This window comes from Notolepis coatsorum (assembly GCF_963971535.1).
Source record: "Notolepis coatsorum genome assembly, chromosome: 9".
In the NCBI taxonomy this organism is placed as follows: Eukaryota; Metazoa; Chordata; class Actinopteri; order Aulopiformes; family Paralepididae; genus Notolepis; species Notolepis coatsorum.
This window is the reverse complement of record NC_140173.1, coordinates 24,548,080-24,573,062: the sequence shown is the minus strand read 5'-3', so window position 1 is coordinate 24,573,062 and position 24,983 is coordinate 24,548,080. Positions and strand designations below refer to the sequence as shown.

The following is a 24,983-nucleotide window of genomic DNA, read 5'->3' as shown; positions in this document are numbered from 1 at the left end:
TCCACTATATTTACACAAGGTGCAGTTACCTCTTCTGGCCACAGGGTGCCACTCCTGCATAGTACAGCTTCAACAATTATCTTTGTTTTAGCCCTGTCTCATCCTAACCCAAGCTCTCTCTCTCTCTCCCTCTCTCTCTCTCTCTCGACACCCCCCCCCCCCCTCTCTCCCCCCAGTCCTAATGCGGTCTTGAGGTTGCGGTTCAACCACTTTGCCACAGAGTGCAGCTGGGACCACATGTATGTCTTTGACGGAGATTCCATCTACTCCCCCCTAATAGCCGTCTTCAGGTGAGCGCGTCGCTATTTATCAGGCTTTGTTCCCCTCAGGGCAGACGGGCTGAGCATCGTCCTGCCACACCCACCAACACACAGGAACCATGGTCCTACCACACCCACCCACACAGGAACCATGGTCCTGCCACACCCACCCACACAGGAACCATGGTCCTGCCACACGCACCGACACACAGGAACCATGGTCCTGCCACACCCACCCACACAGGAACCATCCTCCTGCCACACCCACCCACACACAGGAACCATCGTCCTGCCACACCCACCGACACACAGGAACCATGGTCCTGCCACACCCACCAACACACAGGAACCATGGTCCTGCCACACCCACCAACACACAGGAACCATGGTCCTGCCACACCCACCAACACACAGGAACCATCGTCCTGCCACACCCACCCACACAGGAACCATCGTCCTGCCACACCCACCCACACAGGAACCATGGTCCTGCCACACCCACCCACACAGGAACCATCCTCCTGCCACACCCACCCACATAGGAACCATCCTCCTGCCACACCCACCAACACACAGGAACCGTGGTCCTGCCACACCCACCAACACACAGGAACCATCGTCCTGCCACACCCACCCACACAGGAACCATGGTCCTGCCACACCCACCCACACAGGAACCATGGTCCTGCCACACCCACCCACACAGGAACCATGGTCCTGCCACACCCACCAACACAGGAACCATGGCCCTACCACACCCACTCACACAGGAACCATGGTCCTGCCACACCCACCCACACAGGAACCATGGTCCTGCCACACCCACCCACACAGGAACCATGGTCCTGCCACACCCACTCACACACAGGAACCATCGTCCTGCCACACCCACCCACACAGGAACCATGGTCCTGCCACACCCACCCACACAGGAACCATGGTCCTGCCACACCCACCCACACAGGAACCATGGTCCTGCCACACCCACTCACACAGGAACCATGGTCCTGCCACACCCACCCACACAGGAACCATGGTCCTGCCACACCCACCCACACAGGAACCATGGTCCTGCCACACCCACCAACACACAGGAACCATGGTCCTGCCACACCCACCCACACAGGAACCATCATCCTGCCACACCCACCCACACAGGAACCATGGTCCTGCCACACCCACCAACACACAGGAACCATCGTCCTGCCACACCCACCCACACAGGAACCATGGTCCTGCCACACCCACCCACACAGGAACCATGGTCCTGCCACACCCACCCACACACAGGAACCATGGTCCTGCCACACCCACCCACACACAGGAACCATCCTCCTGCCACACCCACCAACACACAGGAACCATCATCCTGCCACACCCACCCACACAGGAACCATGGTCCTGCCACACCCACCCACACAGGAACCATGGTCCTGCCACACCCACTCACACACAGGAACCATGGTCCTGCCACACCCACCAACACACAGGAACCATCATCCTGCCACACCCACCAACACACAGGAACCATCATCCTGCCACACCCACCCACACAGGAACCATGGTCCTGCCACACCCACCCACACAGGAACCATGGTCCTGCCACACCCACCCACACACAGGAACCATCGTCCTGCCACACCCACCCACACAGGAACCATGGTCCTGCCACACCCACCCACACAGGAACCATGGTCCTGCCACACCCACCCACACAGGAACCATGGTCCTGCCACACCCACCCACACAGGAACCATGGTCCTGCCACACCCACCCACACAGGAACCATGGTCCTGCCACACCCACTCACACAGGAACCATGGTCCTGCCACACCCACCCACACAGGAACCATGGTCCTGCCACACCCACCCACACAGGAACCATGGTCCTGCCACACCCACCAACACACAGGAACCATCCTCCTGCCACACCCACCAACACACAGGAACCATGGTCCTGCCACACCCACCCACACAGGAACCATCGTCCTGCCACACCCACCCACACAGGAACCATGGTCCTGCCACACCCACCAACACACAGGAACCATCGTCCTGCCACACCCACCCACACAGGAACCATGGTCCTGCCACACCCACCCACACACAGGAACCATCCTCCTGCCACACCCACCCACACACAGGAACCATCCTCCTGCCACACCCACCCACACAGGAACCATGGTCCTGCCACACCCACCCACACAGGAACCATGGTCCTGCCACACCCACCAACACACAGGAACCATGGTCCTGCCACACCCACCCACACAGGAACCATTCCAGTACAACATGTTGCTGAGCAGTTTTACTGTTTTTTTATGTGGAGGGATGTATTCGATTAGATTAGATTAAAATATATTGTCATCATGCAGCACAAGTACAGTACAACGAAAAGAAGCATCCAACCAGAGTGCAAATGTAACAGTAAAGTCAAGTGTAATAGTAATATACAATGTTCAGGTGATTAAACTGGGTATAAAAATAGGGAAACAATGTCCAGGTTTTTCCAAATTTATTGGCAGCCTGTAATCATGACGTTTCGGTGTGAACACACCTTCTTCAGAATGGCTTGCATGAAGCATGAAGGGTAAGTGACCCTAGTACAGGGGTGGCCAACCAGTCAGAGACTAAGAGCCACAAAAATTACTGTGGTACCACAAAGAGCCACACCATATATCAGCGTTTCTCAACCTTTTTTTTCAGTCACGGCACCCTTCATGTGTTTATAGGTCTCACCCTCTGGCCTCTGAAGTTGCTAATGTCTTTTTTATTTGGGCCTCACAGGGTTAAAAGTACCCAGTGAGACCCATGGTTGCAAAATTACAAAATCACTTTTAGCCATTTAAAAAAATTATGTTTATTTAAAAAAATTTAAAGGGGAACTATTTTACTATTTCTTTCACTATTTGGGCACTTTTACACAATTCCTGTGAGTCTATGGAACACCTAGGTTTTTTTTCAAAAAGAAAAAATTCATTGTTTTGTATTTCTAATCAAGTACTCAAAAACCGCATTTTTCTACCTCAAGATCTTAAGCCGTTTTGAGGCTGGGCTCCAACCACTGTGTGGCCTGGTGCCAACTGCCACATCAACTGCCACATTATTATGCAGCTGAGAAATCTTTGACATCACAGATATGCACATTTTCAGATGACTCAGTTCAGTGAGGGTGAATATTGTGAGAGGAGAATTGGAAGAATGCGCCAATATGAGAATTAGAGACATAGATCCTATTAATATAAGTCCACATAGCTAAGAAACAATGGTAAACACTGAAAAAGGCCATTTATAAGATAGTTCCCCTTTAAGCACATGTATAGTCAATTGGTCCTGTTGTTCAGCCTCACAATGCTATTTGATAGTAAATGTGCTTATATGTCCCACCCTCTGGCCTCTGAAGTTGCTAATGTCTTTTTAATTTGGGCCTCACAGGATTAACCTATTAAGCCAGAGATATACAGTAAAAGTGTATATTTTCAGCATTACGTTTGTTTACCAATTATTTTAACTGTTATTAGTTAAATATAAGATTATAGAAATCTCAGGGCATTGAGTCGGAAACCGGCGCATATTGACAGGAGGAAGTGGCACATCCAAAAGTGAGTGTAGTCTTTTGAAGGAAGAGACTCAGGGCTTTCAAATTTCGAAAAACTACCCTACCCAGCTCACACCAGCCCCTGTCAATCATCTGACTTCTGGATTTACTTTTTTATTTCTCTTATTTTTTGGGATTATCTCCCACAAACCTGAACGTTATTGCCATAAAACAGAACGCAGTTAGTTTCTCTATTTTTCTGTGAACGTCTTGCAAAAAACGGTGTTGCAATATGATGAAATATGGTGGAGAAATTTACATTCTAAAAAAGATGGCAGAATTCAGTACTGTATCTACAAAACCTTCTGTTTAATCATCTTCCCTTTATTCATTTGCTTAGATTTTTCAGGTCTGGTCAATTTTAGCATGGTGTTATTCACAGTCAAAGATAAAAAAAAATGTAAATAGAATTGATATTCTCCTTTGGTTCATTACAATTTACTCAAGCCTAGTAACAGACACACTATTTCTGACACTGATCCATATATGTCCCTATAGATTCAGATACCAAGAACATGCAAATGGACCATTTAAATTTTTTTGTAAATGTTTATTCTACGTCATTATGGAATGAGTGACAAAAAAAAAAAAAAAAAAAAAAAAAAAAAAAACGTTTTTTTTTTTTTTTTTTTTTTTTTTTTTGATGGAAGAGCCGCACATTGACGGGCAAAGAGCCGCATGCGGCTCGCGAGCCGCGGGTTGGCCACCCCTGCCCTAGTATATACAAGACAAACAGGAAGTGACAACATAGGAAGTGACAACACATTCCCACAAGAGATCTGCAAAAAAGTACAAAATACCACTTACAAGCACAACCTTTTCAGAATTATGTAAATCAAAAAGAAGCGTGTAAATCAAAAAGAAACATGTAAATCACAAAGAGATATATCATATTTTATACAGAGTAGGCCTAGATCTTAAACTCTAAACATAAACACTCATGACCCATATAAGCCATCTTTCAATTATAAAAATATAAAGAATGATAAATGAAAATAAATAATAAACAATTGAATTAAATGAAATAATCAAATGAAACAGGTCAAAACATTTTCCTCATTGAGGCCTCTAGGCTCTAACAATTACAGGTGATCCGGCCTCTAACAGCGATACTCCTACCTGTACTTCACGGCTATTCAACTGGCGGCCCGCGGGCCGGATGATTCTGACCGGCCCGCCAAAGATTACATGATAATAAAAAAAAATAAAAAAATAAATATTTTTTTTTATTTGTTTTTTTTTTGTTTTTTTACTTTTTTTTTGTTTTTTTTTATGTCAACGTTAACACGCACAATTGAGCCAAAAGTCACTCAATTAATGACAGATTTCATTGATAAATTGAGGGAAAACTTTGCAAGTCGATTTGATGAATTTGACATGTCCAGAGAATTTATGCATTTTGTGAGCAACCCATTTGCCAATGTAGCTGCTATTTCCACAAAAGGACAAGAGTTCCTTGCATCACTTCACATTGATGAAGGTCTCCTGCAACTTGAAATAATTGACATGCAAGCATCATCTGCTCTGAAGCAGGCACTTGAGAATGAATCCACCACAACATTTTGGATAAAGTGTATTCATGTCAAGACATTCCCCAAAATAAAAACGCTGGCAATATCTGTGCTAACAATGTTTGGCTCAACATACACCTGTGAATCCAGTTTCTCTCACATGAATGCCATTAAAACAAGCAACGTGCCTCCTTGACAAAATTTGCATCACTGTTTGCGGGTAGCCCTCACTTCCTATGAACCCTCTTTCTCTGCCATTGCCCAGTCAAAGAAGTGCAATCGCTCTCATTAGATGTGTGTATGTAGGCTAGGCCTGTCTGCCCCCCACCCCCCTGATGTTTGAGAGTTAAGAGTGGACAATAAGTACTAATAAGATGCTGTGATTTGCTGTTGTTGCACAGACATGAAGCACTTTTTCATAAGCTCAGCTGCACTATAAATGTGTTTTTTTGTTCAAGTGTTGATGTTAGAATGTTCAGATGCACATCATGCACTTGTTTGTTTTTTATTTTATTTTTATATTGAAATGTTGAAGAGGAGATGTTGCAGTTGTTGCACAGTCATAAATGAAGCACTTTCTGCAGGAGATGTTGCAGATGTGGCACATAAATTAAGCACTTTTTTTGAAAAGTATACTACTTTTGCAATGTAGTTAAATAAAAGTTGTGAAAATGTGGTTGCGTGTTGTGTCAAGTGTACATATATTCATAGCACGGGGAGGCGCCGTGGCAGTCCGGCCCCTGGCCCCTTGGGTTTCTGACAATGTGGCCCCCTGAACAATTTAGTTGAATAGCCCTGCTGTACTTGGTTGTAAATAAAATGTCTCTTTAATCATGCCATGACATTGGGTACAAGACAAACATGGAAAATTGCCATTTGGAATATTAGCCATAAAATGGGTCCATTTTTTGGGAAATCTGTTTTAACTAACTGGTCCCAAACTGGTTGCTGTTTGTAGAAGTATTTGGGTGGTTCCTGGAACACACCTCCGATCTTAGGATCTGACTTTAAAATGTACCAGTATTTGTTCACAATATCACGCATATCTCTAGAAATAGGGCTGAAGGTGGACACCAATGCTACTGAGTTGCTTTTTACTTTGTCTTTATGTGTAAAAAGGGATTGTCTGTTTATCTGTTTAGTTTTATTAAGATAATTCTGAATAAGGGCCTCACTATATCCTCTAGATCTAAAGTTCTGACAAAGCTCCTTGGCTTGTGTATCAAAAATGTAATCTGTATTACAGATATGTTTATATCTCAAAATCTGACTAAATGGAAGGCTCCTCTTGAGCTCTGGCGGGTGATAACTGCTATAATGGAGAAACGAATTTCGATCAGTCTCTTTTTTGAAAACTTCGGTATGGAATGCTATGGAATGTGAATCATAATTCATAGAAAACGTAATAGTCTCTCTCTGAAAGTTGAGAAACAAGTGGAACTCTTCCAGAGCCTCTTTAGTGCCTGACCATACAAAAAATAAATCATCAATATACCTGGGTATAAAATATATAAATTAGTACTACTGAATAATAGTGCTAATCCTATGTGTGTACAGAGCTGTAGTATTATGTAGGTACAGTGATACAGGTATACAGTGATACAAGTATAAAGACACCATGGTAGTAAGTCATACTGGCCAACGGTATAACTAGTAAAAGTAGGTACTGTAAGGGATATGTACAGATATATATATATCAGTGCATGTGAGCGGATCGGAGCGTGAGCGGCGCGGGGCGCGGAGCGGCCGGTTTTGACGTGAGCGAGGAGTGGGTTTTAAAATGAGTCGGCGCGACGTCCGGAGCGAGAGTTCTCCTCCGCTCCAATCCACTCCAGGCCGCTCACAGTGGTTTAACACTGATGTAATATATACATGCAGTACAATGCCAAAGCAACAGATGGCGATGTACAAACATGAAGGCCATTTTCAACCAATGAGAAGGGTGAACCTGTGATAGGCTGTTCGTTCAGGCTTTGTCACTGTAGAGACGCCCACACTCACTCCAGTTAGGAAAAAGTATCGACGCCATTGTTGTTGACGTTAGCTTACATGCTAACGTTAATGGCAGCGACCATAGCATTGTGGCTCGGCTAGCCTATCATCGCTTAATAGAGATAGTGAATGGATAAACAACGTTATTTAACATTGCAGAATGGCTACAATTACAATGCGGCTCAATACAAACAATTGTTAAGGGGCCCAGGGGGTGTAGACTGTTGTAGTTTGAGCTCGTTTACACCATGCTCCAAAAAAAGAAGAAAAAAAACTGCCGAGCGATCTGGCGCGGGGAGCGGGGAGCGCTCGATTCAAGGTGAGCGGGGAGCGAGCGGAGAGCGACTTGGGGGCGGGGTCAACATGAGTGATTAGCGGAGCGGACCAAGCTTTAAAGAGCGAAGAGCGGATTTCTCGGCCGCGCCGATCCGCTCACGTGGCCTGATATATATATATTAACACTTTCTTCGCCAGGCTTATGTACATCATTATACCCCTCTCTGCCAGCTCTATTTGTCTATGGAGAAGTTCCCCTTCTTTGCAGGGCTATAACTTTTTTAATTGTATTGCTAAATTGACATGACTATGGCCCATTCAACGTCAATTATCTATCGTTCAGGACGTAGGAACGTTATACTTTTTCATTCACATATTCATACTAAAATACGATCTAAAGTATAAATATGTTTTTATCGTTTTCTGCAGCTTTCTCCAGAACGTGATTTATAGCCCTAAATGCATTATATTGATGATCAAATACAGTTTGCTAGCGATCTGCGCGAGATAAAAAAATTTCAAATGGACGTGCTTCTAGAAGTTACTACTTATCATCTGATGTTGACCGGATGGGGGGCGGGTCGTTTATAATTCCGTGGCCAACGTTAGATGATTCATCTAGTGTGGGTGATATGATCATTAGAGCAGTTTATATCGAACACGGTAAAAAAAAACGCTGAATCTTACCCCAGTCTCCTCGGGCCGTTGGGCGATGAGCGTGGAGCAAAAATATTCCTATTATGGGATGTAGAAATATGCGATCCATCTCCAGGTTGTATAATAGTATATACGTCCAAATCATGTTGTTTATCGAGTTATTGGTAACGGATTGCTATCCATTGTGTCTAGCTCGAGTCCCGGGACTATTAGCGAGTGATCGGACCGAATTGGAATGAGCACCAGCTTCCGTTTCCTGTTTCCGGTTTGGGCGATCCGCCGATCGGCCACCAGATGGCGCTCTTGAACTGTTGGATAGTTGAGAGGGGATCAACAGTAGATCTCAAGTCTCCGGGGGAGAAATATGATTGCGATAACAGATTTTTGAAATATTGATCTCAATGACGTGTTACGGTGTCATTGGCAGAATTAGCATGGCGGGGAATGACGAGTTTAGGCGTCTCTGGCAGAGAAAGTGTTAAGGCTGTCAATCGATTAAAATATGATTGTCCATAGTTAATCGTGATTAATCGCAAATTAATCGCATATTTTTTATCTGTTCTAAATCTACCTTAACTCATTCCCCGCCAACAACGAGTATACTCGTTATTTGATCGTTTTTCCTTTTTTTCGATTTTAATATTCTATTCAATGTTACGGTCCTGTATGTTGCCGTTAAAAGGCATACTGGGATCCCGAGGGTGCAGTACCGGCCAGATCCTGCCAGGTGGCAGTATCGAGAGTGCAGTAAACCCTGTTCCAGACCGGGTGTTACGTTTAAACCGCTCCGGGCACAGTTTTTTTAGTACAGGGAAGCCTAGAGATTCACTCGGTCACATTGAAACAGGTCCGGGCCCCTCGATGCATGTGTTGTGCCGTATTAAGTGATGGACCAGATGGACCTCAGATGTTTGGAATATTATTTTCGGAATACCCCCGACCACAGGTAAGGACTATCTGACGTAAATTTCAGCTTGATGGTACAATGTTTTCAATCCGATCCAGCTGATCAGTGTTTTTAGTGTTCAAAACGAATGCCGTTACTGGCAATCAAAGCATCAGAAACGACCCCCCCCCCCTTTCATGCATTCATGATGAAACATAATACCTATTATATACAGTTGCAGTAGCGGCCGGTGTGAATTACATTTGGGTGGTCGCGGGTGGGGGGGGTGAAGGGGGGCAAGCGGACAGCTCACAGCTGACCAAGTGAACAGCTGACGACATAACGTTACCAACGTTAAGTCGAGTTACTACACTAGTACAATGTACACGTATGATCAATGCAATAATGAACACATATATATCTTGTCATTTTAAACAAGTTACCATTCATTCATTCAGCCATTATGCGTCAAATTAACAACAACAGAGAGAGAGCGAGAGAGAGAGAGAGAGAGAGAGAGAGAGAGAGAGAGAGAGAGAGAGAGAGAGAGAGACCGAATTAACTCACTGTTTACGTGGTCGAGGAGGGCTTGATAAAGTGTATAATTATGTCCACTGTTGTCCCACAGTCCCAGACCGTTGATGTATATCCACTCTGTCCAGACTGCATCCAGCTATTAGCCAAATAGCTTGTTGTTGTTGTTGTTGAATGAGTCTGTCTTTGCCCATTTCCACGTCGAACAGCCTGCAAACTACCTGGCGTTCTATCGCCCTGCTCTAAGACAAACTCTAACCTTAACCAACTTTGAAAGAGTGCCTAAGCTTAACCGTCGAAAGAACTTGCCGTCACGCTCTAAGACAAACTCTAACGTTACCAACCTACTTCGAACGAAGAGTGGCTAGGCTTTCCCAGTGTAGAAACTGGTGTCGGCCAATCAGAGAGCGTCTCCGAGAAATGCGGCTACGGAAATTATTGACGCTGCTTGCTTAGAATGATATAGACCGCTTCAAAACGCGCCCGGTTTCCATCATAATACATCATATTTCAACGCACAGCGAATTACGCACTGATTGGCACAGTACAGCGATGAAACCAGTGCACGCCCACTGTGAGCGCTATGTGTCTAGCTCAGGAGAAATGCGGCTATGGAAAGTATAGAGGCGGTATTATTCTCTAGCAGACAGTCACTTCCTGTTCATGAAAAAAATTATTTATATTTGATATATTAACGTTATATTGTGCATTGGAAACACAAACATACTTAAAATGAGTAAATATTATTCATTTTAAACATGTTTATTTGATTTCTAGGGCTCTTAAAAAAAGAAAAAAAATCTTCTTCTTCTCTCTTTTCACCAGGGAGGGCGGCGCTCTAGCGCCCCCATTGACCAGCCGCCACTGTACAGTTGATTTGGAAATAGTAGCGTGTCCAGGGATGAAACACCAATGCTTTTAGTAGAATTCACGTAGCGTGCTTTAACGATAGGTTATGACTATAACCAAGTTCTGTCAATAGTGGTGACGCTCGGCATCACTCTTGCACTATCCCCGCATGTGCACACGCACTGAATAAAATTCCACAATGTACCTTTAATTCCAGTATTCGTCTGACCACACCCCTCGTTAGCTTACCTTCATAAGCAGGTGTGTGGTCACCTGCTCTCCTCCTTCCCAAGCTTTCACCACAAGGTGAGATCAAGGGCTGCAGCGGCGTCGGATGCCGAGCGTCACCACTATTGACAGAACTTGGTTATAGTCATAACCTATCGTTCTGTTTCATAGTGGATCCGCTCGGCATCACTCTTGCACAAAGGGAGGCCGAGCGGAGCCACCGGCCGACAAATACACCCCGCTGAAAGCCCCCCACAACCATCAGAACAGGGAGGGCTGAGCACCCCCGACCCCCCCTAATGGAGGGCACCCCCCCTATTAGAGGTTTCCCGGGAGGGCAACGGACCCGACCGTGCGAAGAGTCACTCAAGCAACTCAACGCACAGGTTGAGCAGACCGTGGCCTGACTCCACAACTACACACACGCACAACCCGCATGCCACCCGGGAACGAACGGAGGGAACTGTTACTGCCCCCAGAAACACGGGGTCAAGGGCAAACCCAACCCCGTGGCAAGGCCGTAGCACGTAGTTCCAGGGGGACTGGACCCCCTGGAACGGGGGCCCGGAGAAGTCCATGATGCCAGCATCAAGACCCCACCTGTCACTTAGTGACCCCGCCCCCCACATCGCCAGCGTATTCGGACAAAGGCCCCTCAGCCGAGCGGGCCCTGTCCCCCCAATAGTACACCGCCTGGCACACTGACCCTGCAGAACAGGCAGTCAGCATGGCCGTAAGCACACAAAAAAGGTTAACCAACGGAAGCAGGCAGCGCACCGGGGAAAACCAGGCAACAGGCTGTTAACCCGAGCCTGGAGACTGCGGACGAGACAGGCGCCAGAGGGGACAGCTGAACACAGCCGCCCCGACGGAAGGGGCGCATGCTGGCGTTGTTGCATGACCAAGCCTCCATTTAAAAAAAACCCACCCAGAGGGGTTGAGGCAGAGAAGGCTGACACGATTGGCAGACGTCATGAACGTGCAGGGGCACCGTCAACCGGTGAACCCGGGAGTTGACACTGCTCCAATACACCAGAGAACCAACCACCTAGTCGTTACCCTATGCAGTGGTTGGTCCCATAACCCCTCAGGAAAAAACTCCAAAACATACCTGCAGCACTACCGCAGTACCCGTGTTCCAGTTTCCAACAGGGTTATCCCGGGCCTACGGGTCAACGAAAACATTACTTCGGACCGGGCCCGGTGATACGGGGAGCACAGGGTCCCCCGAGGAGGTCAAAGACCACCCCAACAGGCCCCTCTTCGCCATGCGTAAGAGAAGAGCGCAAGAATGGAAAACCAGCCCCAACACCCCGTACTTGGTATTCCCAGGAGGTCACCCAACCAAGTACTAACCAAGACCAACCTGCGTGGCGGCCGAGATCCGACGAGATCGGGCGAGTACAGGTTGGCACGGCCGTAAGCCATTACGACAGTGTAGAATACAATGCACCCAACAAGGGTTCCATAGCGCTTAACCCTGTGACACCCGGACCGACCTAGCACTTTTCCCCCTGAAAAAAGCCCAAGTCCCTCAGGGTACCAGAACAGCAGATCTGCATCCCCGGCGGACAACAGGTTTAACTGATCCGGCCGACATGCCAACTCCAGGAGAAGGGGCAGATATGCGTGTTGATCTTAAACATGAAAAGAAGGCGCCACTCAGACTTTCGGTGCGAACCGTGTCCGGTGGCCCACCCCCAGGGCGTGAGACCCTTCTACGTATGTTCAGATCCATTCCGTTATCATCCCCTGATATGAACGAGAATCCGTCGACAACCACACAGGTCGTCGGAAGAGGAAAAACCCCCATCCCAATTGCTTTATAAAAACGCTGTTTTAACCCCAAGCAACCAAGGCGCGCCAGTCAGTTGCTTAATGTCCAGCAGAACATCCCGAGCTAGCACTATGTGTGCGTCGGGTATATCCACATCAATAATAGGCTATTTAGACCTTTTTATTGAATCCCCAAGGCGCCCAGGGGAACGACAAGAGGGGCGGGATGCAACCAACTCCAACCCTTTATAATAATAAAGAAGAAGCATCAACCGTATGAACCCAACTGCACAGCTGGGAGTAAAAAACTGTTTATATTTTTACATCCAGTCACTCCTTTAGTCAGAGAGTATAGACCGAACTTTCCCAGAAGCCTTCCCACATGAGTCGTAGTTATGAAAAAGACATGTCAACTGTGAGTCACGTGACCAACTGACTCAGGTTTACACATAAATCGAGCGTAGCAGACCTGTAAGCCCTACGCTCTAACTCGACACCTTAACACCACAACCTTACGTAAAGATCTTAACTCACGGAAGCCGTCGCCATAGCAATGCTATGACGGGGGGAAACCCTGTACACGGCTCCTGTTTGTAATAGGAGTCGCGTCAGGACAACCCTCCCCCTCCCCCCCTCCCTGCCAAGACGTTTGAACGGCTCGGCCCTGACTGGCTCAGCAGAATGAGAAAAAATCTCCCAAACCAACCAAGTGGAAAGGAGGGGTTTATTCGACACCCCCTCACAAAACCCTTTTTCCCTACACACTATAACAACTGTAGCATTTTGAGACCTTCGGTAGAATGCTAATGTATAGCGTAAGCTAATACAATGCCTGCTACCCACAAAATGTGAACACGATTTATAACAAAACAAGTTGTGTGTGTGTGAATCCTACACCCGCTTCCTATGTCGTACATAGCAAACACTGACAGAGAATAACGGCCAGGCCGTGGAACGTGTGTGTACGAGTATTACTGCAACTAACACAACAGCGTTGTGGAACACATTTACTTTGTTTAAGCAATGGAATATACCACCAGTTTCTACCTGCATGTGGAGCGTCAGGCTAATAGAACCTCCTACGACTGAGTATATGCTTGCAGACCTTGCTTAATCTCGTAACACAACATGACTCATCTCTCAATGTAATAATGCAGATTCACATTTACGCAACCCCATCATATGATTTGTTGAAGAAACACACAGTTTGTTTGGCCAATAATACAGTTCCCCTTTTATCAGGGAACTTTTTATTTTCATGGCACAAAAAAAACACAATCATGAGGGGCCGGGGAGGGTGTAGAGGAGAGGGGACACAGAGGGAAAAGTCACTTCAGCGGCGTCTGCTACCTCGCGCCGCTCGAGTTTTGCCACCCCGAGGAGCCCCGGAGGGACGGTAGGTAACTGTCTGCTGGTCTCGACGTTCCCTACCGTCTCCTCCGGTCGTGGATGGGCCGGCGGCAGCAGAAGCGTCGTCTCTCCTCCTGGCCTTCTTGGAGGGGCCAGCAGCGGCGGCGGAGGCAGTGGTAGGCACGGCGGAGGGAGCTCGACGTCGTGGAAGCCTTCTGACTCCACCGGCAAGGACGGGAGGCGGAGAATGGGGTTGGAGAACGGATCTCTCCTCTGCCATCTCTCTGCACGTTGAGGTCATCAGCTGCAGGGCCTTCCCGAATAATCCAGCATCGGAGAGGTTGGCCGTCAGAAGAGGGGCTCTCTTCTTCTCTGGCACTCGAGCCTGCTCCAGCCAAAGGTGGCGCTGGGTCAGGGTGGCCAGGGCGCGCGTCTTCCCCGAGGCTATGGCCAGCACCTGGGTAAGATGCAGGACAGCTCCTGCCGCCTGGGTGATCTGATCGCATTTTACCTCGGTCAGATCCGTGCCGCCCGTCATTATCCCCGATACAAATCTAGCCAGGTGGGCGATGTTAGAAGCCGCAGCCAGCGATACATGACTGGTCACCCCAATATGCCAATCGCCTAGCCGATCTTCCATGGAGAACCGGCTTGCATAATGGTTCCCACACCATATCCGGACAGAGGAGAGCAGCCATCGGCCTATCAAGCCGTGGCACGCCCTCTCTCATACCTTTGACCAACCCCGACACCCGCGTAACTGGTACGTAGGCAGGGGTAAGTCCCATGATGTGAGACACCGCCTGGCCCTGATGAACATAGGCCCCCATTGAGGGGAAAAATGGGTAGACAACGTCCACCCCTCTCACCGGGCGACGCTGCCAGAGATGACCTATGAGATCATCGGGGGCAGGAGCAGGCAATGGCTGCGGCAGCGGCACGCCGTTTGCAGCGGCAGCTACCGCCATGAGCTCGGGAAACAAAGCCCGCAGTTCCCCCTGCTGACTTTCCTCCACCGAACCCGCATCCCTCACATGCAGCAGGCTTCGACCCATTGAGGAGCCACAGTCTGATGTGGCTGATAGCAGGGCATCCTGCTGAAGAGGCCGAGGTGGTTCCTCGACATCCTCGAACAAGGCGCCCCAAGGAGACATTTCTCCCCCCTCCGGTGTTTCCTGGATAGGAGGGATACTCGCCTCCACAGGACCTTCAAACAAGAATCCGTCCGACTCTTCCATGATATCCTCAGTTTCCATCGGATAAGCAGAGCCCGACGCATCCTCGCTGGTCTCCAGCAATTCCCCAAACCCAGGCCGTTCGCGCCTGCATGCCACCATCTTGCGACGTGAACGGGCAGACGCGAAAAGCTTGCGTCGCAAATCCTCCGGAACCAAAAGAACCGTCCGTTCAACAACGGACGATTCCCTGGAACCAGAGGAACCAGAGTCGAGATCATGCCATCGCCGGAGCGACGGCACCGACGTCTCGGCTCCTCGGAGAGGCAAACTATCCATCGGCTGCCTCCTGGGCTGGGTCGGTAACCACGAAAGTGGCAGCAGCCCCGCACCAGAACGCACGACGGAGGCGGGAATGGAGAACCGCTGGTGAAGAGTGGGTCTACTCTCCGAAGTAGACATTATGACTTAGCTTTTTCCTTTGAACAGTTATGAGAGAAGAAAAAACTAAGCACAATGTAAACACGTCACAACTCTTTTCAACTAACAACACGTCAAGGGGGATCTACCGAAGGCACTTCCTTGTGGTGAAAGCAAGAAGGAGGAGAGCAGGTGACCACACACCTGCTTATGAAGGTAAGCTAACAAGGGGTGTGGTCAGACGAATACTGGGATTAAAGGTACATTGTGGAATTTTATTCAGTGCGCGTGCACATGCGGGGATAGTGCAAGAGTGATGCCGAGCGGATCCACTATGAAACAGAACTCAGGAATTAGCCCGGAACTTTTTCTTTTATCTGCTGGTTCAGTGGCCTGTCCATTAAAGATAGGAACAGCCTACAGTATATTGTGAAAGTGTGCTCCAAAATAATTGGAGTAAAACAGAGTGTTCTCTGTGTTCTATGTTCTCTCTGGACGGACCAGGTGGTCAAGAAGGGGACGAGCATCACAAATCAACCCCTCCATGCTCTGTCTCAGCGGTTTTCACTGTTGCCTTCTGGCCGCCGTTATGACGTCCCACCAAGTAGGACCAACCGCTACGCCAAATCTTTTGTCCCCTCGGCTATCAGACTTTTAAACACAGACAGTAGTCATTTTAAGTAGCCTTTTGCACTTGGTTGTCTGTTTTTTACTTTTACTTTTATTGCTGGATTGTATCACATGGAGTGTTTCTCTTTTTATTTGCCGTGCTGTCGTTGAGATGTTTTGTTGTTTGTTTGTCTTTGTTGCTTGTAAGCTGCAAATATGAATTGCCCCACGCGGGACCAATAAAGTTGTCTGAATCTGAATCTGAATCTGGAACATTCCGAAACTATACTTATATTCACCACGGGATAACGCGCGAACATATGCATGAAAAAATGTAGGGATGCACAGAATGGGAAATTCTTGGCCGAAACCGAAAATAGGAAACAATTGGCCGAAAACCGAATGCCGAAAGGCCGAAAATGATTAATAGAAATATATATATAATGTATTTTTATTTTTTAGCTACCTGATTATGACAAAAGCCATGATTATGGCAAAACTTAACTTAAATAATATTAATAATCACTATTATGGGTCCATAAAACATTTATTCAGCACTTTTGAATGCATACATTAATTCCTGACTGACTGCTGAAAGATTGTACAATTTAAACATTTTCTCTTTGCATACAACAAAAATTAAAGTCAAGTGCATATTCTTTTCTCTGTAGGATAACTACAACAAAGTGCATTCAGAACAAAGCCAAGGTGCTTTAAAACTGCATAAAGATCTGTACACACGAGAGGGAGAATAGCTTATAGCAGACTTAATGATGTTACTGTAGTGGCTACAGTAAGCATTTTATATAAAAGTACTCTGTATTTTTGTATGACAACTAATAAAGAAACTTGAACTGCTGTCATAATTCGTTCTAGCCTACACGGAAGGACTGTTGTATTTACTACATCTCCCGTGACTCTTAGCGGGGGATGACGTAGCTTAACACATTAACTGCCACGCAGTTTGCCCGTCTCATACCACTCTCTGCCACCACTCTAAGCCTATGGAGATGTTCACCTTCTTTGCAGGGCTATAACTTTTTAAATTGTATTGCTAAATTGACATTACTATGGCCCATTCAACATCGATTATCTATCGTTCATGATGTAGGAACGTTATACTTTTTCATTCATAGATTCATACGAAAATACTGTCTAGAATATAAGTATGTTTTTATCATTTTCTGCAGTAATTCCTAGAACGCTAGTTATAGGCTTAAACGCATATATAGATTATCAATTGCAGTTTATTGGCGATACACGCTATATTAAAAATGTCAACTGTATACGATCCTAAACGTTATGACTCATCATGCGCGGATGAACGGGGGGGGGTCGTTTATAATTCCGTGATCGTCAGTAAATGCTTTATGTAGTATGGGTGGATTTATTGATCAGATGGTTTGTAAATAAACAAATGTACAATCGCCTTGAAAATGACGTCAGCGTCCTCTTACCGTTCGCCGATGAGACTGGAGGAAAAAGATCCCACTTATTTGACGTCGATCGACTAGATCCATTTCCGGTTTGTATGGCGCAATAAACGCCCAAATCATATTGATTATTGAGTTATGGCAGCGATCCATATACACGGATGTGTGTCTAGAGTCCCTCAATGATATATGACTGCCGGACGGATTTCCCAGATGCACAGAGATCGACTAGATCCATTTCCGGTTGTAACTCGCCCGATCATCCACCAGGTGGCGGTATTGAAGCGTTGCACTGTTGTGCAGGCTCCCACTGTATCAGACCAGGCTGGGTGAGGGAATTATGCATGCCATGGCGAAAAAATGAAATATGATCTCAATAACGGCGTACGCCGTGGATTGGCGGAATTCGCATGACGTTGAAACACGTCGTACGCCGTTTTTGGCGGTCAATGTGTTAATAGAGACGAGTGAAAGAGGAAACGGAAGCGTTGTTAGCTAGCTTAACGCTAACGTTAGTTAAAAAGGTTTTTAACCGCAAGGGGCATAATAGTAATGGCGAGGATATAAAGCATGTTAAAGTCGCATTTATTGGACGCGTTTCTCGCAGAGTTTAAATAGAAACAGCGCGACTCCCGAGTCCCAAGAAGAGTTATCACAGGCTGCAGAACGACTGAAGCTGCATTTTGATTACGTCATCACAACAACACGTTAGGTAGGTTACGAACGTCCCTGTTCTTTGACATTCAGTGATATTCTTTCAGTGCTAAAACCCTTTCGGCCAAAAGCCGAAAGTGCCTTTTTAACCATTTTCGTCCGATAATTTTCGGTGGCCGAATATTTGGTGCATCCCTAAATTTTTTTGTATTTTTTGCATCTTGGACAGAAGATAGTTACTGTCAAATGACTATAGTATTGTATCCATAGCTATAATATAGAATATAGATATAGCTCTACAAACAAGGTGACACACTCCTCTCTTTAAAGCGTGGCCTGGCTAGAACAGGATGAGGCTAGTCCCCGGCGGTCAATGAGTTAAACAGATCTTTTTCAAGTTTTAATACTCTTATCAACATGAGAGTCAACAAATGCATGCTTTAAGCAGCCATTTAACACAAAAGGATGACCCTCATGCATTGCAAATGTGCATCAAATTCAAAACAGAGTGATGCACAAAATAACTTAAAAGAAAATAATAATTTAACAATAATTATGAAATAACAGGGGAAAGAAAACGTTAGGAACTTGTTACATTCACCCACACAAGGGCTGAGGACTCACCCCCCCCGTCCCCCCTCTCTCTCACACACACACACTCTCCCATCTCTCTTTCTCTCTTGCCTCTTCATCATCTCTCTCACCCCCCCTCTCTCTCTCTCTCACTCACTCACTCACACACACACACACACACACACACACACACACACACACACACACACACACACACACACACACACACACACACACACACACACACCAATGCCAACGCCATATAGATAGCGAACGTTAACGTTTGCAAACAAAGTCAACGTCATCCAGCTGACACCACAGATCTAGATATTATGACAACGTTAGCTAGCGCTAAAGCTAACGCCAACCAGAGGGAAACGTGAATGTAACGTTACGGTAGTCAGTGTAGCGGGAGGCAGCACTTGATTTGCATTGGCAAGAGTTTATCTCATTCTATATCACGGCACGAAAAATTAAATAAAAACTTTTTTTTGCGACCTTATATTGGAGACCGGCCTTTATTTGTCTGCATGCATCAAACCCTCAGCCATTATAAGAGGCCCGTCCTTTATTCGAGTACCCTCCACTATTAGAGGATTTACGGTACATATATATAGTATATACAGGTATGTAACAAGGATTATATGCAGGTATGTACAGACAGATGTGGATATATATATATATATATATATATATATATATATATATATATATATATATATATATATATATATATATATATATATATATTAGGGGTGGAACGGTACGTATTCGAACCGTACACCGTTCGGTGCGACCTCCACGGTTCGGGGCATGTGTGTATTGTTCCGTTATTGGGATGCACAGAGGCAGTAACTAAGTTAGCCGCGAGCTAAGCTACCTAACTTTAGCCGCGAGTTAGCTGTGAGCTAAGCTAACTAACATTAGCCGCAAGCTAACCGTGGAAACGCTCACAGCGAAGTGATTCCACGACACTAGTTCCATTAGTGGGGAAGGGGGGTTATATTGACGAGGCTTGACAACAGAGGTTCAAAGATAACTTCACATTTATTGGCTGTTGGTTTATATTATATCATCAGGGCTTCTCCAGGTTCCAACGCCATGTTACTGTTGATTTATTTACTTCCTCATGTGACGTCACTTAAAATACGGCTACTAAGATGCTCAAAAAGCAAAAGCGAGTCAAGTCGATTAGGTACCATGCAGCGAAAAGCGGCATAAGAGAATACTTGATAATGTTTCATGCAATTAAAAAGTAAATATATATTTAGTACACATGATTTATCTATTTTAAATAACACTGACTTTTCCTTTTTGATAAGAAAGTCCAGTGCTGGTTGAGCATATGCATACTTTATGTTGACGGCCTTTGTCTATAATGTGGCCACAAAAATAGAAAGGTTTAATTATTTCATTTGTTTGCACTAAGTTAATACTTTGACAAATGCTGCCTATATTTTTCAGTCAGTTCGGTCTTTGTGTGCCAAACATTATTTAAGGCAAACCGCTGTAAACCTTTTTTTTTACCAAATAAATGAGAAGCATGTTTAAATCAGCAATGCCTCCTCTCTTGCTGTACCAAAATCTCTCCTAGCTCTAACCGGTCACTGTCAAAATAATGTGCCTGATGTCAAACTGCCTCATTCTTTCAGTTTTTACATGACTACGTCCTTGAGAATAACTGAAAAGTTGGATTATTTGTAGGCTATATATCTTTTTGGAGTGTTAAATTTTTTTTTAATAAAAAATAACGTATACCGAACCGAACCGAAAACCGTCACCCCAAAACCGTGATACGAACCGAACCGTGGATTTTGTGAACCGTTTCACCCCAAATATCTCTCTATATATATATGACCCAGTTTTAGCGTTTTTATCAAACAATTTGCCAACACAATCACCACATCACATGGATATTTTAATCAATGGTTCATAACGTGCGCGTGTAATCTAAATCAGTGTTTCTCAACTGGTGGGTCGCGACCCAAAAGTGGGTCGCAGGGCCATTTTGAGTGGGTCGCGGATGTGTGTATATAAAAAAAATTTAAGTAAATTTTCTTTTTCTTTTTTTTTGTAAACATTTTTTTTTGCACTACCTATCTTTGTGAAAGTGGCTTCTCAGCTCTGGTCCAGCTGAAGACAAAGCAGAGGAACAGATTGGACATTGAGCATGACCTCAGAGTTGCTTTGTCTACCATCACCCCAGCCTTTGAGACTCTTGTCAGGAGCAAACAACATCCCCAGTTATCCCATTAGTTCCCTGGGATGTTAAGCTAAGAAGTCTGCTAAGAAGGATATATTATTTATTATTATTATTATTATTATTATTATTATTATTATTATTATTATTATTATTATTATTATTATTATTATTATTATTATTATTATTATTATTATTATTATTATTATTATTATTATTATTATTATTATTATTATTATTATTATTATTATTATTATTTTATTTCATTGTGTTTTCAGCCGTAGTTGCACTTTTGTTGCAACTCCAGTTATCCCATTAGTTCCCCCAAACTTACTGTAGGTCTGTTATGTTAAGCTAAGAAGTCTGCTAAGAAGCATAATTATTTATTATTATTATTTTATTTCATTGGGTTTTTAGCCCTAGCTGCACTTTTGTTGCAACCCCAGTTATCCCATTAGTTCCCCCAAACGTAGATGTTAAGCTAAGAAGTCTGCTAGGAAGCATAATTATTTATTATTATTATTTTTATTTCATTGGGTTTTTAGCCCTACTGTAGTTGCACTTTTGTTGCACTTTTTTGTGTTTATTTCATGTTTTTAACAGTGCATGAAAGATTGTGTATTACTGCAATATATTTTTTTTTATAAATCATAGTGGTTCAAAAATTTGGGTTGCGACTTAATGACTAAGGAAAATGTTGGGTCCCGAGGCTAGACCAGTTGAGAACCACTGATCTAAATGATGTCGTCATGGCAGGTGCAGGGCACCTGAGAGTCACACACACAGAGAGTCTGAGAGTCACACACAGCTAGTGGCAGGCAGAGAGCCTTGCTACTACTAGCCGAGGAGTAATGAATGAAAATGTATCTGTTTCACCTAACAACACTATTGCTCCGTGATCATAGCCATCCATCTCTAAAGCTAACCACTATTTGTAAAAGCCACAACCACGTTACCATATTTGTAATAATGTAAATCATTGTGTCGTTGTACATATTGTGTATATAACGTTAGTAGCTAGCTAAGTTAGCTAACGTAGCTTAGCTTAGCTTGGTAGCCAGAATTCTCTAAACTCATAACAATGCCCCATTTAAAATGGTTCTCTCCTCTTTGTATACCTTTGTCCTCACAAGTATTCTGCCAGGGAACTTATGGACACGACAATAGTAGTAGTTATAAGGTGTTTGAGCTTGTAATGTTATTTAGCTCATAGCTATCGTGACTGATGCACCGAGTGGGGCTGCGTCTATTCTAATCCCAACCGGTTCATGCTTATCAACATCGAATCCCAACCGGTTCATGCTTATCAACATGCCGTGACGCATAGCTTGCTAGCCGGCATGAATGCCCGATTTAAAATGGTTCTCTCCTCTTTGTATACCTTTGTCCTCACAAGTATTCTGCCAAGGAACTTATGGACACGACAATAGTAGTAGTTATAAGGTGTTTGAGCTTGTAACGTTAGTTAGCTCATAGCTATCGTGACTGATGCACCGAGTGGGGCTAAAGGGGCTACTATCGTATCAACATGCCAGGACGTGTAGCTTGCTAGCCGGCATGATGTGTGTGCAGTGCTTTGCCCCACAGGTCTGAGAAGAGGACCTGCACATTTTACTCGTTCCCCAAACTCCTTTGCATGGCCCGATTTAAAATGGTTCACGACAGTAGACATAATGCTAACGTTAGCAGGAGCCATATAGCCATATAGCCATATAGCTAGTAGTACTATGACCCGGACGGGCATAAGGCATAAGTTGCCTGAAGTGACGTCACAGCCGTGCTAGTGTCTGATAAGCTTTTTGATTCGCTCCGTGCATGTTATTCGTGCGTGGACCTTTTTAACCCTTTCTGAGTGGCATTGCCGGCGTCAAATGGAAAAAAAGTAGGGTTTAACCCGCAAGTTGGCCTTTAAGAATGATACAAGATGCTTACATTGAAACGTGTTGACATTAGGGCCGTTCTTTCAACCTAAACGTGCACTTTCTTCAACCACAAACCTAAATTCCTTAGCGACCCGTGTTATCAACGTAAACAAACTGCACAGCGCACACATACGAGCCACACAGATATGAAATTACATACGGAACAAATAAAATGTATTGGTCATGCAGATTAACACACATGCGAGATGGGCGACCCACAGGAACACACTATAACGTTGCGTGGCACACAGTCTGTGACGTCCCATCTAGAAAGAAATGTATCTTTTTTTTATCTACTTTTTCTCCCCCTTTTTTACGTATTTTTTAGTCGTTATGCGTGTAACGCGTGGGAGGATCACACTATCTTCCCCAGATCCCTTCCCTGCTGAACAGGCGCCCCGACCGACCAGTAGGAGTCGCTGTTTACAACGACCAGGACACATACCCCACTGGCTTCCCACCCGCTAACACTGCCAATTGTGTTAGTAGGGACGACTGCCCAGGCCGGAGGTACCGCTGACAGCTGGATTCGATCCCAGAGTCTCTGCGGTGCTAGGCGAGCGCTTAGTCCGCTGCGCTACACAGCCGCTCCAGAAAGAAATGTATCTGTATTTTTGACGGTATTGAAAATCATACCGACAGGATTTTAAAATACCCTGGTATACCGTAATACGTCATACCGCCCAAGCCTACTTGCCATCACACATCTATTCCTAACCTAACCTTCCGAAATTAAAAAGAAAAACTTAAGACTACCCGATACAGTACTAATTAGAAGCCAGACACAGAGGAGAGCAGACCTCTAGTGAACTACAGACACAGAGGAGACCTCTAGTGAACTACAGACACAGAGGAGAGCAGACCTCTAGTGAACTACAGACACAGAGGAGACAGACCTCTAGTGAACTACAGACACAGAGGAGAGCAGACCTCTAGTGAACTACAGACACAGAGGAGAGCAGACCTCTAGTGAACTACAGACACAGAGGAGAGCAGACCTCTAGTGAACTACAGACACAGAGCAGACCTCTAGTGAACTACAGACACAGAGGAGAGCAGACCTCTAGTGAACTACAGACACAGAGGAGAGCAGACCTCTAGTAAACTACTGACACAGAGCAGACCTCTAGTGAACTACAGACACAGAGGAGAGCAGACCTCTAGTGAACTACAGACACAGAGGAGAGCAGACCTCTAGTGAACTACAGACACAGAGGAGAGCAGACCTCTAGTGAACTACAGACACAGAGGAGAGCAGACCTCTAGTGAACTACAGACACAGAGGAGAGCAGACTTCTAGTGAACTACAGACACAGAGGAGAGCAGACCTCTAGTGAACTACAGACACAGAGCAGACCTCTAGTGAACTACAGACACAGAGGAGACCTCTAGTGAACTACAGACACAGAGGAGACCTCTAGTGAACTACAGACACAGAGGAGACCTCTAGTGAACTACAGACACAGAGGACAGCAGACCTCTAGTGAACTACAGACACAGAGCAGACCTCTAGTGAACTACAGACACAGAGGAGAGCAGACCTCTAGTGAACTACAGACACAGAGGAGAGCAGACCTCTAGTAAACTACTGACACAGAGCAGACCTCTAGTGAACTACAGACACAGAGGAGAGCAGACCTCTAGTGAACTACAGACACAGAGGAGAGCAGACCTCTAGTGAACTACAGACACAGAGGAGAGCAGACCTCTAGTGAACTACAGACACAGAGGAGAGCAGACTTCTAGTGAACTACAGACACAGAGGAGAGCAGACCTCTAGTGAACTACAGACACAGAGCAGACCTCTAGTGAACTACAGACACAGAGGAGACCTCTAGTGAACTACAGACACAGAGGAGACCTCTAGTGAACTACAGACACAGAGGAGACCTCTAGTGAACTACAGACACAGAGGACAGCAGACCTCTAGTGAACTACAGACACAGAGGAGACAGACCTCTAGTGAACTACAGACACAGAGGAGAGTAGACCTCTAGTGAACTACAGACACAGAGGAGAGCAGACCTCTAGTGAACTACAGACACAGAGGAGACATACCTCTAGTGAACTACAGACACAG

At 45.5% G+C, this 24,983-nt stretch overlaps 1 protein-coding gene across 1 annotated transcript in view; it reads left to right on the top strand.

Moving 5' to 3' along the window:
* LOC311234561 (attractin-like protein 1) overlaps positions 1 to 24,983 on the top strand; it is a gene marked incomplete at both ends in the record, with an annotated part of 812,919 nt that overhangs the window by 105,381 nt on the left and 682,555 nt on the right. Inside the window, 1 exon segment of the mRNA XM_084321810.1 lies at positions 177 to 290. Within this exon segment, the coding sequence (XP_084177936.1) occupies positions 177 to 290 (114 nt within the window).